Below are 13,727 nucleotides of genomic sequence, written 5' to 3' on the forward strand. Positions count from 1 at the left end.
GATCTTCAGTTCAGCAGCATCAGTGGTGAGTCCTCATTCTTCGAGGACTAGTGACATGTTCATCTTTATTGCTTTTAGTCTTTAGTTTCAGTTTTGCTAGATCTAGTTGGGGCATGTCCCAACATTTCTAGTCAGTTTAGAGGCTTATTTCAGACATAGATAGATTCAGCTTAGTATTGAGTTAATATCTTCCTTGTATTAAACTCATCAGTTTTCATATATTTCAGTTATAGTATATGGGTATTCCCCATCGCTTCAGATTTATTTATGATTTAGCTTCCGCATCAGTTTATTATCTTTAGTATGCTCATGATCATGCCAGCAGGGTTAGCTTGGGATCACTTATGGTCCTAGGTCCCGTGTCCGCGTCTTGGGGGTAGCTCAGGGCGTGACAATGCCGGTCTCTAAAGTTTTTGAATGTCAGCAACTGTAACAGCTTAGTTTCCTTGCCTTTACATGTGTGTGAAATGCCTTCACTTTCGTATTTGAAAATATCACTTTGTCCCAAATTGAATAGTGTTCCCGCAGGGGGACTTCACTGTCTCACTGGGTTAAGGATATTGGACATTGGTCCTTTCTCAGAGATGGTGGATTTTGAGGCATTCCAATTGATTTTTAATGGCATTCAGCAGCTGTTGTCCCTTCGTGCATTGGTTGTGTACGGACATTTGCACTGGAATTCTCTGCCCTGTCAGCTCATGCAACTCTTTGCCCTAATAGAGATCCATATTTATGATTTTGGAATCGAGGCTCTTCCTAGACTTGATAGCCTTACTTTTCTTGAAACATTACATCTAGAGAGGTTTAAACGGCTACAACATATGGACTTCTCAGATGCCATGCCTAAATTACGGTATGTGGAGATCTGTGATTGTTCATTGTTAGAAGTTCTGTCGGATTCGCTTGGCAACCTTGTTTCGTTGGAAGAGTTAAGATTGGAGAACTGCGAAAAACTAGAGCATTTGCCATCCAGAGATGCCATTCAACGCCTCACCACATTATGGTACCTAAAAATTAAAGGCTGCCCACAGTTCGAACAAAGTTGCACCAATCAGAGTGGCCCAAACTCCCAGTGGTCCAACATTTCCCATATTCCAAAAGTTAAAGTAGGTGGAAGCATAATTCAGGACTTGCGTAAGTCTCTGTTTCTCTTTCACTTTCGTCTTTCTGAATCGATTTCTTATACTTTTTCCTGATATTATTTTGACATTAAAAAATGAAACTTATCAATCAATTGCATCTGTGCTATGGTTTCAGCATTCTGCTTGTCCGCTTCGACCAAATTGTTGTTCTTCTAATTATTCAAGTATGGTATCTCTTGATAATATTTAATCATGAAATTTATGTTTTTTTTTCCTTATAGGTTACTAGTTCCAAGGTCATGCTAGAACGTTGCTGTGGTAAATCAAGCCAAACCCCATGAGCGGCAGGCAATTACGTGTAAGTTTTTGTTCAGAATTTATAGGCACTTTGTAATCTACTAGTTTTTATCTTTCTTTTTATTGGGAACCAATTTTTGGAGGTCTATGCTGATGAATACAACATTAATACCTTCCTAAAAAGAAAGTTTAATCATTAAAATTTATGATTTTGCTCATAGGTTACTCGGTTCAAGGTCATGGTAGAATGTCGTTGTGGTATATCAAGTCAAAATCCGTGGGCAGCAATCACATTAGGTATTTTTATTTTAGTTGTTAGAGGAATGCTATAATGAGTTTGTCTAGTTCTTTTTTGCATTGCTTTTCTCTTCTGAAACAGTTTAACTGTTTAACAGGGTTTGTTATGTTTCACAGAGGAACCACCACTTTTATTTTGTTTGAAGAACTGAATCTTCAGCTGTAGACTCATTACGGGATACTTTCATGAGTATTTGGGTACTGAACAACCTTTTTCGGGGAACTGAAGTCTACATATGAAACATCAAAAACTCAAAAGTGTATAGGGTGCTCAATGAGAAGCTACATGCATCTATCCTCCGTCTTTGCATGTGTAAGCTGCCTTATCCCTTTTGTGAGAGCTTCATTCTTTATAAATTCAGTGTTTTACTTTCTCACAGTATTAATGTCTGACCTTCCCCTCTCCCAAATGGTACGATATAAGAAGAATCTCAGTATTTGTCATATCTATTCAGGTTCTTTGATGAAGATAATGGAAGTATGGATGGTCGGTGCCACTGAAATCTTGTTAATGCTTATGAGGTATTCATGACTTGCACCTCAAATAATTCTCTCTGATGGATGCAGCTGGGAGGATGTTGTGGTAAAAGGCAAAAACTGAATGTGCATCTCACTGTCATGGCAACCACGTCTTGTTCTCCTTGGATAAGACAACTGCACATTCTCTTCAAGTATAGAGAAGCATTCGATTGGGATAACATTTTCTTGTCATAACTAGTAAATGTAGAGAGGGAAAAACTGTCACTCTGCCATGTGAATTTTAGTATTCTATGGTACAAGGTACCTTTATTATCGGCTTATTGGTGAAACGCTAGAGGTAACAAAACCATTTCTCACAGAAAGACACTTACATAAGCTTTGATGCAAGACAGATTTCCATTTTGGACCGAAATGTGATGACTTCTACTGATAGTAGAGGTTCTTCAGTTTCCATTTACTGTGTCTTCAACAGTATTTCCTTTTTCCTGGTTAATTTTCGGGGGACAGATTGAAACATTTTGCTTCAGTGGTGACTGTGGTTGCGCGAAGCTTGAAAGTTCAAGGTAAGTTAGTTATTGTCCATAAAAAAATTGCAAATGGTGGCTTTTTAGATCAATATTCTTTCTTTGGAATGGTTTTTCTTTTCCCTGAAATGCTACTTTCAAATTAACTTACCTATATCTCGTTTACTTTTCTTAGTAAATTGATAACTCTCAAGGAACAATGCCAAGTCTCATATATGGTTTTAATAAACTCATAAAAGAATAATCTTTATGTCTTCTGCAATGCTGGTTTTATGTTCATGCTTTAGACAGTAAAACTTTTATGAATATATGACACACTTGTCGTTACTTTCACTTCACAGGATAATTTCTCTGCTCATTAAAACTTCCGCGAATGAAGGACTTCAACAAAGATAGTTGTCACAAATCCTATAGCAAAGAGTGCTCCCATTAGCTCTTAAAATGTCCTAAGCAGTATCTGTTCATCTTAACAGGTTTTGCTTTCTCCTTCTTTTAGTGGTTACTTATAATGATCTGCTTCTCCATTCTCCCAATTAGGAAACGTGTGCCAAACTGACTTTTTACCATTTCCTGTGTTTCAGATTCATGTTTGAAACACTACTATGTTACTTGTGTTGGATGTGTTTCAGTGTCATCATTGGCAAGGGAAATTGCACTCCGTAAACTCATTTGCATTTGGCTGAATCTGGTTTGGAGATATTACTTCCCTGTATATGGAGATCCCAGAAAAGGGTCACGGGTGATTGTCAATTGAGCTTTGCGCGTATACTGAAATGAGAGTCCAATGGTCCAGTCGGAACACCCAGCCCACAGCTCCTGAAATTCTAAACTGAATTAACCTGGCAGTGTTGAATAGCATTCAAAGTAGAAAGAGCAACTTATGCCAGTTACTTTGCTACATTTCTCTACCATGGTTGTATGTTGTGTATAGAGCAACTTGTGTCTTGCAATTTTTATTTTATTGTTTTGATGTCAGAAATACTTTCAGCAAGACAATATTACATGGTGTTAGGGTTACAACGTAACTTGTTATCCAAATCGACAAATAAAATAATTTTTATAATACTTATTAAGTTTGACTTCAAGTAAGAATATAACTAGTTTAATGAAAATATTAACCAAATTGTTTCCCAATGATCACAATGAAGCACAAAAAGATATGTGTGATTCAATCATTACGGCTTTTTAGGATGTTTTGATATCGTGTATATGAATCATGGTTTGCTCATTTGGTAATTAGATTGCATAATAATTGGAGAAATTTGATGTTTTTCACAACTGGTGGATTTTTCATGTTTACAAGGGAAAAAAAATACAATTTAAGAAATCAAAATTGGATGTCCATTTAGTCAGAGCCATTTAGTGATATGCTATCGTCGAGCTCAAAAGTGTAGTGAACTTGTGTTATGTATTAATTGTAACTTCTTTTTTACGTTCCTCTCCTATTTGGGCTATTCCGATGTGTGATTCAACTAAAATGCTTGCCAGCCTAAATGGTTGTTAATCTTTTTCTTTGGCCTACCCTCATCGGTCCGCCCTCCATCATTAGTGTCACACATTTTTTATATGAGTTTCTTTTTATTTTAAAGAAAATGACTACATCTACATCATGGGTCTTTTTTTAATATATTTTATGGAATAAGACATTATTGTCTTATTCTCAAAGACTAGAATAAAGTTGATGTCGTTTTTAATTAAACAGTCAATAGGACGAAACACTATAATTAATTAATAAAGCACTAATTGATGTTTACCTACTAATACCATTAATTAATAAATTAATAATGCAATAATTCAGAACTCATGATACAATACACATTCCAGTCTGTTTGTGCTCACTACCAACTCTAATTATTGTTTGAACTCCTCACCCATCTCTATGTACTAGACAACACCTTGTGTCATATAGTATTTGGATCTACGTACGACCAATCAGTTAACAATTGATCGATCTATCATTGAGCTATTGAGGAATAATAGGAGATTCTATAAGTTAATATTGAGGTGAGTTCCATTGATTCATAATTTGTGAAATCTTTATCCTCTGAATCTATATACTCCCCCTTCATCACTTGGTGATTGTTTTTCCTTTTAATTTCCTATAATCCCTTCATCTAACACCTGGAAAATACAATGAAGGATACACATACACAAGTCATAAAGTATAAAGCTAACAAATATATTTCGTTCCAATTAGTCTCCTACAGTCAAATTAACGAAAGAAGGAATTAATGAAAAAAAAAGAAGAGAAAATCTCTATGCTTAAGTTTTATTGCTTTGTATACATTAACCTAGTATGTGGTATTTTAGAATCCTCATTTGAATATTGTATTTGTACAATAGTTAGTTAATTTTACTTTATGCACTTATATATTCTTTTTATTAGGAAAATCTATGTACTTTCTATTGTAAAAATGATGATTTTTTTAGTAAATATCAATAGATTTGAAGGGCATAAAATATGTTATTTGCAATCAAAATTTATATGAAGTATTTTGGGATAAACTAGAACTAGTTATTCGATAAAGTGGTGCACTTTTAATCCCAACCCAAATTTCCGTTAGGTTTTTTAACAGACAAAAGGTTCAAAATGTGTCTCCTTATTGAATTTGTGGAAGATAAGGTTAGTGCTAAATCCTTTAGATAAGGTAAGTGATTAGTATGTAATTGCAGGGGAAATGTTTAAGTTTTTCATAGAGTTAAATGGCTAAAAACACACCTCAATCCTGTGTGTTTTCGCGAGTTAGATAATAAAACTATCACAATCTTTGTATTAAAACACACCTCAACTACTAATTGGAAAGTGACCATAGGAAGGAAATATCTCATTTCATCTTGCAGCACTCCATAACTTGATCCATATCACGGGAACGTAACAACTTGGTATCATAGACAGGAGTTATAAGAAAACATCTGATTTCATCTGATTTTCTTCTGTCTAATTTGATGACTTATGAGTAAATCTGAGACGATGACCTTTGATAATGTCTGTGCCACTCAACTATGCTCTATCCAGATGATGTTCTCAAAATTTTCAACAATTTAGTAATTTAAGTGCATATAGCTTAAGGATAAAAAAACTGGTCAGTTACAATTTTTTCTTATTTATGCTTTCAGGTAACTGGAAACAGTCCTCTGATTTTATCCGTGAACTAGCAAAAGAAGACGACTTTGTGAAGGAGCAAAAATAACAATGGCCGATCCAGTAATTGGTGCTACTGTTCAAGTTGTGCTAGAGAAGCTGCTTTCTCTCACTATTGAGGAGGCCAAAACTTTAAGGAACTGCAAGAAAAATCTCAGAATGCTCACAAAATATGTATCCATCATCCAAGCTTTCATTCATGATGCTGAAAGACGACAAGTCGAAGATCAGGCTGTGGAAGAATGGCTCAAGATGCTTGAGAGAGTTGCTGAAGATGCTGAAAATGTGTTTGACAAATTCACATATGAATCTCTCAAAGCACAAGTGATGAAAAACCGAGCCAAACTACTGGAAAAAGTCCATAGCTTCTTTTCTAATACTGCTTTTAAGTACAAAATGTCTCAAAAAATCAACAACATCAATGAAGAGTTGAGGGCTATCAATCAGTTAGCCAATGACCTCGGTCTCCAATCACTGACTGTTCCTTCTCGCAAAATACTACAAATCAGAGAAACAGATTCCTTAGGAGTTGCTTCGGATGTTGTTGGTAGAGACAAAGATGTTGCTGAAATAAAGGAGAAGATGTTGAACATGAGAGAGGAAGTTGTTCGGTGTGCCATTCCCATAGTGGGAATGGGGGGTTTAGGGAAAACTACTATTGCTAAGAGAATTTTCAATGATGAAGAGATAGAAAAACACTTTGAAAAGAGAGTTCGGATGGGTCTACCTGAAATGTCAGAGACTAAGAGCTTTCTTGAATAGATCCCCGAAACATTGACAGAGAGGAAACTTGAGGTCTCTTGGTATCACTTTTCTTCAGCCTCACAAGTTCCAACTGGATTATGCCAGAACATATACCAGATCTTCTAAGTTGTTGGATCAGGAGAATTTGCTTGTCTTAGATGATTTGTGGCATGTTGACCTTCCAGTGTGGGATGAGTTCATGGACAGCTTGAGAGGAATAAACACTTCCAGAGGAAACTGCATTCTTGTGACGACTCGTATGAAACTGGTGGCATCTACTGTAGCAGCAGTAGGTCCTCATATGTTGGAAAAGTTAGCAAAAGATCATTGTTGGTCGATTTTCAAAAAAAAAGCATTTGTTGATGGGGAAGTTCCAGAGGAAATACTGAGTGTGGAGGACAGGATTGTTGAAATGTGTCAAGGTCTACCGTTGGCAGCAAGTGTGTTGGGAGGCCTCTTCCGCAACAAAAAGAAACATGAATGGTGGGCAATTCTTGATGGGAACCCCCTTGTTGCAGATGAAAATAGCTTGAAGAACATCCTAAAACTCAGCTATGTTAATCTACCATCTCCATATCTAAAAAAATGTTTTGCTTACTTTGCAATGTTTCCAAAAGATTTTAAGTTTGAAAAGGACCAACTAATCCAACTCTGGATGGCAGAAGGGTTTCTTCGTCCAAGTCAAGAGATTCCTGTTATGGAAGACATCGGGAACAAGTTTTTTCAAATACTGTTGCAATATTCCTTGCTGCAAGATGTTGAGCTAGATGAGCACAACAATATAACACAATGTAAGATGCATGATCTTGTGCACGATTTGGCTGGAGATACATTAAAATCTAAACTATTTGATACGGAAAGTGTTGGAGGTAAAAATCTTTCTCAAGTTCGATACTTTGGATGGGACTCACCAACTGATCAGATAGATAAGATAAACGAGCCAGGACGTTTGTGCACATTGTTCTGGAAAAGCAATATATCTGATGATGTGCTATTGAGCTTTCAGTTCTTGAGAGTTTTAAATTTATCCGGATCAGGCATCGAGGAGTTGTCAGCCTCAATTGGCAAGCTAATATACTTGAGATATCTTGATCTCTCCAACACTGAGATCTATGCCTTGCCCAACTCCATTTGCAAGCTCTACAATTTGCAAACATTTAGAGTCAATGGCTGTCGTTCACTCTTGAAGTTTCCAGAAGAAATGGCAAATATGATAAGTTTGAGACACATATATTGGTACGATAGTCGTTATGGAGCAGATACGCAGATGCCACTTAATATGGGGCAATTGACTAGTCTTCAGACGCTACAGTTTTTCTACGTACGTTCAGAGAAAGGTCATCGGATAGAAGAATTAGGTCGTTTGAAAAACCTTAGAGGTGAATTGAAGATCAAACATCTCCAATTAGTTGGAAATAAAGAAGAGGCTCAAACAGCATATTTACAGGAGAAACCAAATATCTACAAGCTGGCATATTTGTGGTCCCATGATGAATCAGAAGGCTGTGAGATCAATGATGAGCATGTGTTGGATGGTCTTCAACCGCATCCTAACTTGAAAGCCTTATCAGTAGTGGACTATTTAGGGACTAAATTTCCTTCATGGTTCAGTGAAGAGTTGCTACCAAATTTGGTCAAGTTGAAATTAAGTGGTTGCAAAAGGTGCAAAGAAATTCCATCCCTTGGCCAACTGAAATTCCTTCAGCATCTTGAGCTGGTAGGATTCCATGAGTTGGAATGCATTGGACCTGATTTATATGGTGTTGAGATTAGCAATAATGGATCAAGCAGCAAAATCCAAGTGTTCCCGTCATTAAAAGAACTAGTTTTGAAGGATATGCGCAGCCTTATTGAGTGGAAGGGAGATGAAGTTGGAGTAAGAATGTTTCCTAGGCTTGAGAAGTTGAGCATTAGTGTATGTCCATTGTTAAAAAGTACTCCAAGTCAATTTGAAATCCTGCGTGAATTAAGAATTGGAGGAGTTGACAGTGAAATGCCATTGTTGAACTTGTGCAGCAACTTGACATCTCTTGTGAATCTTGATGTTTGTAATGTGAAAGAGCTCACTTGTCTTCCAGATGAGATGCTACGCAACAACGTTTCTCTTCAATACCTATCAGTCTCATACTGCGGAGAGTTTCGTGAATTGCCACGAAGCTTGTACAATCTCCATTCTCTTGAGAGATTACAAATATCCAACTGCGCCAATTTCAGTTCTTTACCTGTTCCCTGTGGAGAGAACTATTTGACTAACCTCCGAAGGTTGCTTTTATTCAATTGTAATGGATTGACCAGCTTACCAAGTGGAATGCTAGAGCATTGTCGGCCTCTGGAAGTTTTTTATGTCCGCAATTGTAACAACTTAGTTTCATTGCCTTTACACGTGTGGGAAATGCCTTCACTTTCCTATTTGGATTTATCAGATTGTCCCAAATTGATTAGTGTACCCGCAGGGGGCCTTCACTGTCTCACCGGGTTAAGGACATTGGAAATTGGTCCTTTCTCAGAGATGGTGGATTTTGAGGCATTCCAATTGATTTTTAATGGCATTCAGCAGTTGTTGTCCCTTCGTAGATTGGGTGTGTGGGGACGTGGGCACTGGGATTCTCTGCCCTATCAGCTTATGCAACTCTCTGCCCTAACAGAGATCTGTATATGCAATTTCGGAATGGAGGCTCTTTCTCATAGATTTGACAACCTTACTTCTCTTGAAATATTACAAGTAGTGGAGTGCAAGCGGCTACGGCATGTGGACTTCTCAGATCCCATGCCCAAATTACGGAATATCGGGATACGTGGTTGTCCATTGTTAGAAGCTCTGTCAGATGGGCTCGGCAACATTGTTTCTTTGGAACAATTAGTTTTACTTAACTGCGAAAAACTAGAACATCTGCCATCCAGAGATGCCATGCAACGCCTCACCAAATTACTGTGCCTGGAAATTGGAGGCTGCCCACAGTTAGAAGAAAGTTGCACCAATCGGAGTAGCCCAAACTCCCAGTGGTCCAACATTTCCCATATTCCAAAAATTCATGTAGGCCGGACGAGGATTCAGGATACACGTATGTCTCTGTTTCTCTTTCACTTTCTTAGTCGATTTTTCAAATATTATTTTTCATGAGTTCCACACAAAAAGCTTTGTATGTAATTTAATATTAAAAATGCAAAATTAGATCAATCATTTGCATATGTGATATACTTTCAGCATTCTGCTTGTCCACTTGAACCGACTTGTTTTTCTTTTAATTCTTCAAGTATGGTATATCTTGATAATATTTACTCATGAAACTTATGTTCTTTTTTCCTTCTAGGTTACTAGTTCCAAGGTCATGCTAGAGCATTGATGTGGTAAATCATGCCAAATCCCATGAGCCGCAGACAATTACATTAGGTAAATTTTCATTTTACAATTTATTGACACTTTGTAATCTACTAATTTCTATCTTTCTTTTGTTGGGAATCAATTTTCGGAGGTCTATGCTGATGAATAAAACACTACCTTCCTAAAAAAAAAGAAGTTTAATCAAGAAAATTTATGTTTCTGCTCATAGGTTACTCGGTACAAGGTCATGGTAGAACATCCTTGTAGTATATCAAGTCAAAATCCATGGGCAGGAATCACATTAGGTATTTTTATTTAGTTGTTAGAGAACTGCTATAACAAGTTTGTCAAGTTCTTTTTTGCATTCCTTTTCTCTCACGAAACAATTTTACTGTTTAAACAGGGTTTGTTATGTTTCACAGAGGCTCATGGGGTACAAACGGCTACAACATGTGGACTTTTTAGATGCCATGCCCAAATTACGGTATTTGAAGATCCATGAATCATGATTGTCCATTGTTAGAAGCTCTGTCGGATGGGCTTGGCAACCTTGGTTCTTTGAAAGAGTTTAGTTTGCAGAACTGTGAAAAACTAGAGCATCTGCCATCCAGAAAGGCCATGCGACACCTCACCAAATTACTGTACCTGGAAACTGAAGGCTGCCCAGAGTTGGAAGAAAGTAGCACCAATCGGAGTAGCTCAAACTCCCAGTGGCCCAACATTTCCCGTGTTCCAAATATTGAAGTAGATGGAAGGAAAATTCAGAACTTATGTAAGTCTGTTTCTTCTTCTAATTTTTAAATTTTCATATCTTGATATGATAATTTATGTGTTTTTTTTTAGGTTACTAGTTCCAAGGTCCTGCTAGAACGTCGCTGTGGTAAATTAAGCCTCATCCCATGAGCGGCAGGCAATTAGGTTAGATAAATTTTCATATAGGATTTATAGGCACTTTGTAATCTTCTAAATTTTTTGTCTTCCTTTTTGTTGGGAACATTTTTTTTGGAGGTCTATGCTGATGAATACAACATGAAAATTTATGTTTATGCTCATACATTACTAGGTACAAGGTCATGGAAGAACTTCATTGTGGTTTATCAAGTCAAAATCCATGGGCAGCAATCACGTTAGGTATCTTTGTTAGTTGTTAGAGGAATGCTATAACAAGTTTGTCAACTTCATTCCTTTTCTCTCATGATACATTTTTACTGTTTAACCGGGTTTGTTATGTTTCACAGAGGGACCGCAACTTTTATTTTGTTTGAAGAACAGAATCTTCAGCTGTAGACTCATTGCGAAACACTTTCATGAGTATTTGGGTACTGAACATCTTTTCGGGGAACTGAAGTCTACATATGAAACATCAAAAAACTCAAAGCATATAGGCTGCTCAATGTGAAGCTACACACGTCTATCCTCTGTCTTTGCATAAACCTATTTGCCCTTTTATTCTCCATGTGAGTTTCTGCAATTTTATTTAACGAATAAAGTCTGATATCTACTTTCATAGGGACTTTGTATTTAACTTTCTATGAAATTGTGAACTGTTAGAATGTAAGTTGTTTTATCCCCTTTAACTTTCAATGATTTACTATCTCACAGTATTAATGTCTGAGCCTCCCCTCTCCCATCCGGTACGAAATAAGAATAATCTTAGTATTTGTCATATCTAGTCAGGTGCTATGATGAAGATAATGGAAGTAATGGATGGTCGGTGCCATTGAAATCTGCTTAATGCTTATGAGGTATTCATGAGCCGGTGACTCTGGTTGCATCTTGCACGAAGCTTGAAAGTTCAAGGTAAGTTAGTTTTTTAGATCAATACTTTTTTCTCCCAAATGCTACTTTTGAATCATCATACTTATCTATGGAACAATGTCAAGTCCCATAAATGGTAGAAATCTATATAAGTTTCTTAATAGACTCATAAAAAAAAATATCTTTATTTTCATGCTTTAGACAGTAGAAACTTTATGGATATATGACACACTTCTCGTTACTTTCACTTCACAGGATAATTTCTCCGCTGATATTGGAAAGTGAATTGGAAATATTATTTCCCTGTATGTGGAAGATCCGAAAAGGATTCATGAATGATTAAGTTTGTTCCACATGAATCATGATAATCAGTTGAGCTTTTCGCGTATGTTGAAGTAATCATTAAAGGTCACAAACATGAATAAGATTTGCGAAAATGCAATCAAGGAAATGAAGCTTTTACTCATGTTAGATTTAAGCAGTATATCTTATGAAAGATTGAGTATTACTTATTAGTCTTTTCCACTGTATCACAAAGAAAAGGGGGGGTTAAGTGATCGAATAACCATTTTAAATAATTAATGATAATTATATTATTTTAAATAAAAAATTTGATCCAATAAATATTTTATCTAATTTTCTCAGAAAAAAAGAGTCCAGTGGAATACTTGTCTTTGATAGAATGAGACACATTAGGAAATCCAGCCAAACTTTGTCAAAATTGTGTATTATTGCGGGAAAACAGAACTGAAAAATAGCGTGTTTTATAATATTTTGAAATAACGTAAAGATTTCATGTCTAAACTTATAATTAAAATTAAAATATTTGATTCTAAAAATTCAAATAACGAGAAAGAGGGAGTACTAAGAAAAACATGTCCACAGAACAATGTGTTTGACTCTTTCAAATAAGTACTACTATTCCTTCATTGGATTTTTTTTAAAGTTCGAAATAAAAAGAATTTACTAAATTTAGACAAGTCATTGAATAATAAATGAGCGGGACATTAACTAAAGATTTCTTTAATTAAGATGAGTTAAACAATTAGCCTTAGTCCACCTCGCATTAAACTCTTACCAACTTTTTATGGTTGTTTGTTTTCTTAGTCATTGTCTTTATCAAATAAAAGTATAAAATCAGTTTAATTTTTTTTTATCACGACTATCCATAACATATAAAGTAAAAAAAAAACAATTAAAAAATCAATAATATTTCTTATTAATTTGGGTACCATATTTCAATAATGTTTTGACTAAGCATATTTGATATTAAAAAAGAAAGGGAAAGAGAGGGGAAGAAATGATAAGTACCTCAAACGGAAGATGGTGGAGAAGAAGACTCAAGAAGTTGTGAACATTTTCACCGAATGAAATAGTAAAAAAGACTTATTTATAATAAGCTGTTAGGAGCAGTAAAAAAACTCTCTCTATTATAAGATGTTAGTAGTTGTAGAAAAGATTCAATTGAGATGTTTTTACTTTTTCAAACAAAAAATAATAGAAATTTTACTATTTAATATTTAATAAATTAGACTAAGAGTTGTTAAATTAAAATTAGTATATGTACCACGATGCACAGATAATATTAAAATATTAATTTGAATCATTTTAGATTGTAATATTTTATCTGACCATATTAAACATGTTACATTTTAAAAGTCCAATTAGTGTATTGTTCCTTAATTAAATCTACTCCCCCCCCCCCTCTCCTTACCCCGCTTCCCCTTCCCTTTCTCCATCCCCATAATTAATTCTATATGAACATAGATAATAAATATCATATGAATATCAAATAATTTTAATGCTTCATATATATTTCTCTTTATTAGATTATTTGTTGTTTAAAATTATCAGTATTAGTATTGATTTTTAAAAAAAAGCTTCATTTGGATGTTAATCCATAGCTTCATTTAAAGTCTTCATCATTTAGGATCATGTACCAATGCTTTTGCACATTCAAAAAGGAAGGCAAAACTACAAAACAAAACAAAAAAAAAGCAAGTAAAATTCAATCAATTCGATTGAAAGGAGATAGATGAGAAGGAACGGCGGGGGCTCCCCCCTAGTTGGGCGATGCTAGG

General features: G+C 35.6%; 3 protein-coding genes across 4 annotated transcripts in view; all 3 read left to right on the forward strand.

Moving 5' to 3' along the window:
• The window catches only part of LOC102597256 (putative disease resistance protein RGA4), a 37,671-nt gene extending 30,969 nt beyond the window's left edge, over positions 1–6,702 (forward strand). The window contains exons 1-2 of one of the 2 annotated variants that reach the window (XM_006338887.2): positions 4,482–4,684; positions 5,798–6,702. In XM_006338887.2, the coding sequence (XP_006338949.1) occupies positions 5,874–6,584 (711 nt within the window). In that variant the 5' untranslated portion in view covers positions 4,482–4,684; positions 5,798–5,873 and the 3' untranslated portion in view covers positions 6,585–6,702. Of the gene's footprint in view, positions 1–4,481; positions 4,685–5,797 lie in introns of those variants that run through there. The other variant, XM_006338888.2, reaches the window with a different exon arrangement.
• Positions 809–1,434, forward strand: LOC102597780 (uncharacterized). The gene is made up of 2 exons (XM_006338889.2): positions 809–1,134; positions 1,364–1,434. Exons 1-2 carry the CDS (start codon positions 822–824, stop codon positions 1,369–1,371), a joined length of 321 nt encoding a protein of 106 aa, XP_006338951.1. The 5' UTR covers positions 809–821; the 3' UTR covers positions 1,372–1,434.
• A 13-nt stretch (positions 6,703–6,715) lies between the features above and the next one.
• Positions 6,716–12,130, forward strand: LOC102596933 (putative disease resistance protein RGA3). Its single transcript, XM_006338886.2, has 9 exons — positions 6,716–9,628; positions 9,878–9,957; positions 10,118–10,193; positions 10,292–10,660; positions 10,732–10,806; positions 10,952–11,019; positions 11,127–11,345; positions 11,562–11,688; positions 11,902–12,130. Exons 1-2 carry the CDS (start codon positions 6,766–6,768, stop codon positions 9,883–9,885), a joined length of 2,871 nt encoding a protein of 956 aa, XP_006338948.1. The 5' UTR covers positions 6,716–6,765; the 3' UTR covers positions 9,886–9,957; positions 10,118–10,193; positions 10,292–10,660; positions 10,732–10,806; positions 10,952–11,019; positions 11,127–11,345; positions 11,562–11,688; positions 11,902–12,130.
• The last annotated feature ends 1,597 nt before the right edge of the window (positions 12,131–13,727 follow it).

This window comes from Solanum tuberosum, unplaced genomic scaffold (assembly GCF_000226075.1).
Source record: "Solanum tuberosum cultivar DM 1-3 516 R44 unplaced genomic scaffold, SolTub_3.0 scf00008, whole genome shotgun sequence".
NCBI lineage: Eukaryota > Viridiplantae > Streptophyta > Magnoliopsida > Solanales > Solanaceae > Solanum > Solanum tuberosum.

Bases quoted from the DNA above. Each gene is read 5' to 3' on its own strand.
- LOC102596933 (XM_006338886.2), top strand. From the start codon at position 6,766: ATGGACAGCTTGAGAGGAATAAACACTTCCAGAGGAAACTGCATTCTT.
- LOC102597780 (XM_006338889.2), top strand. From the start codon at position 822: ATGGACTTCTCAGATGCCATGCCTAAATTACGGTATGTGGAGATCTGT.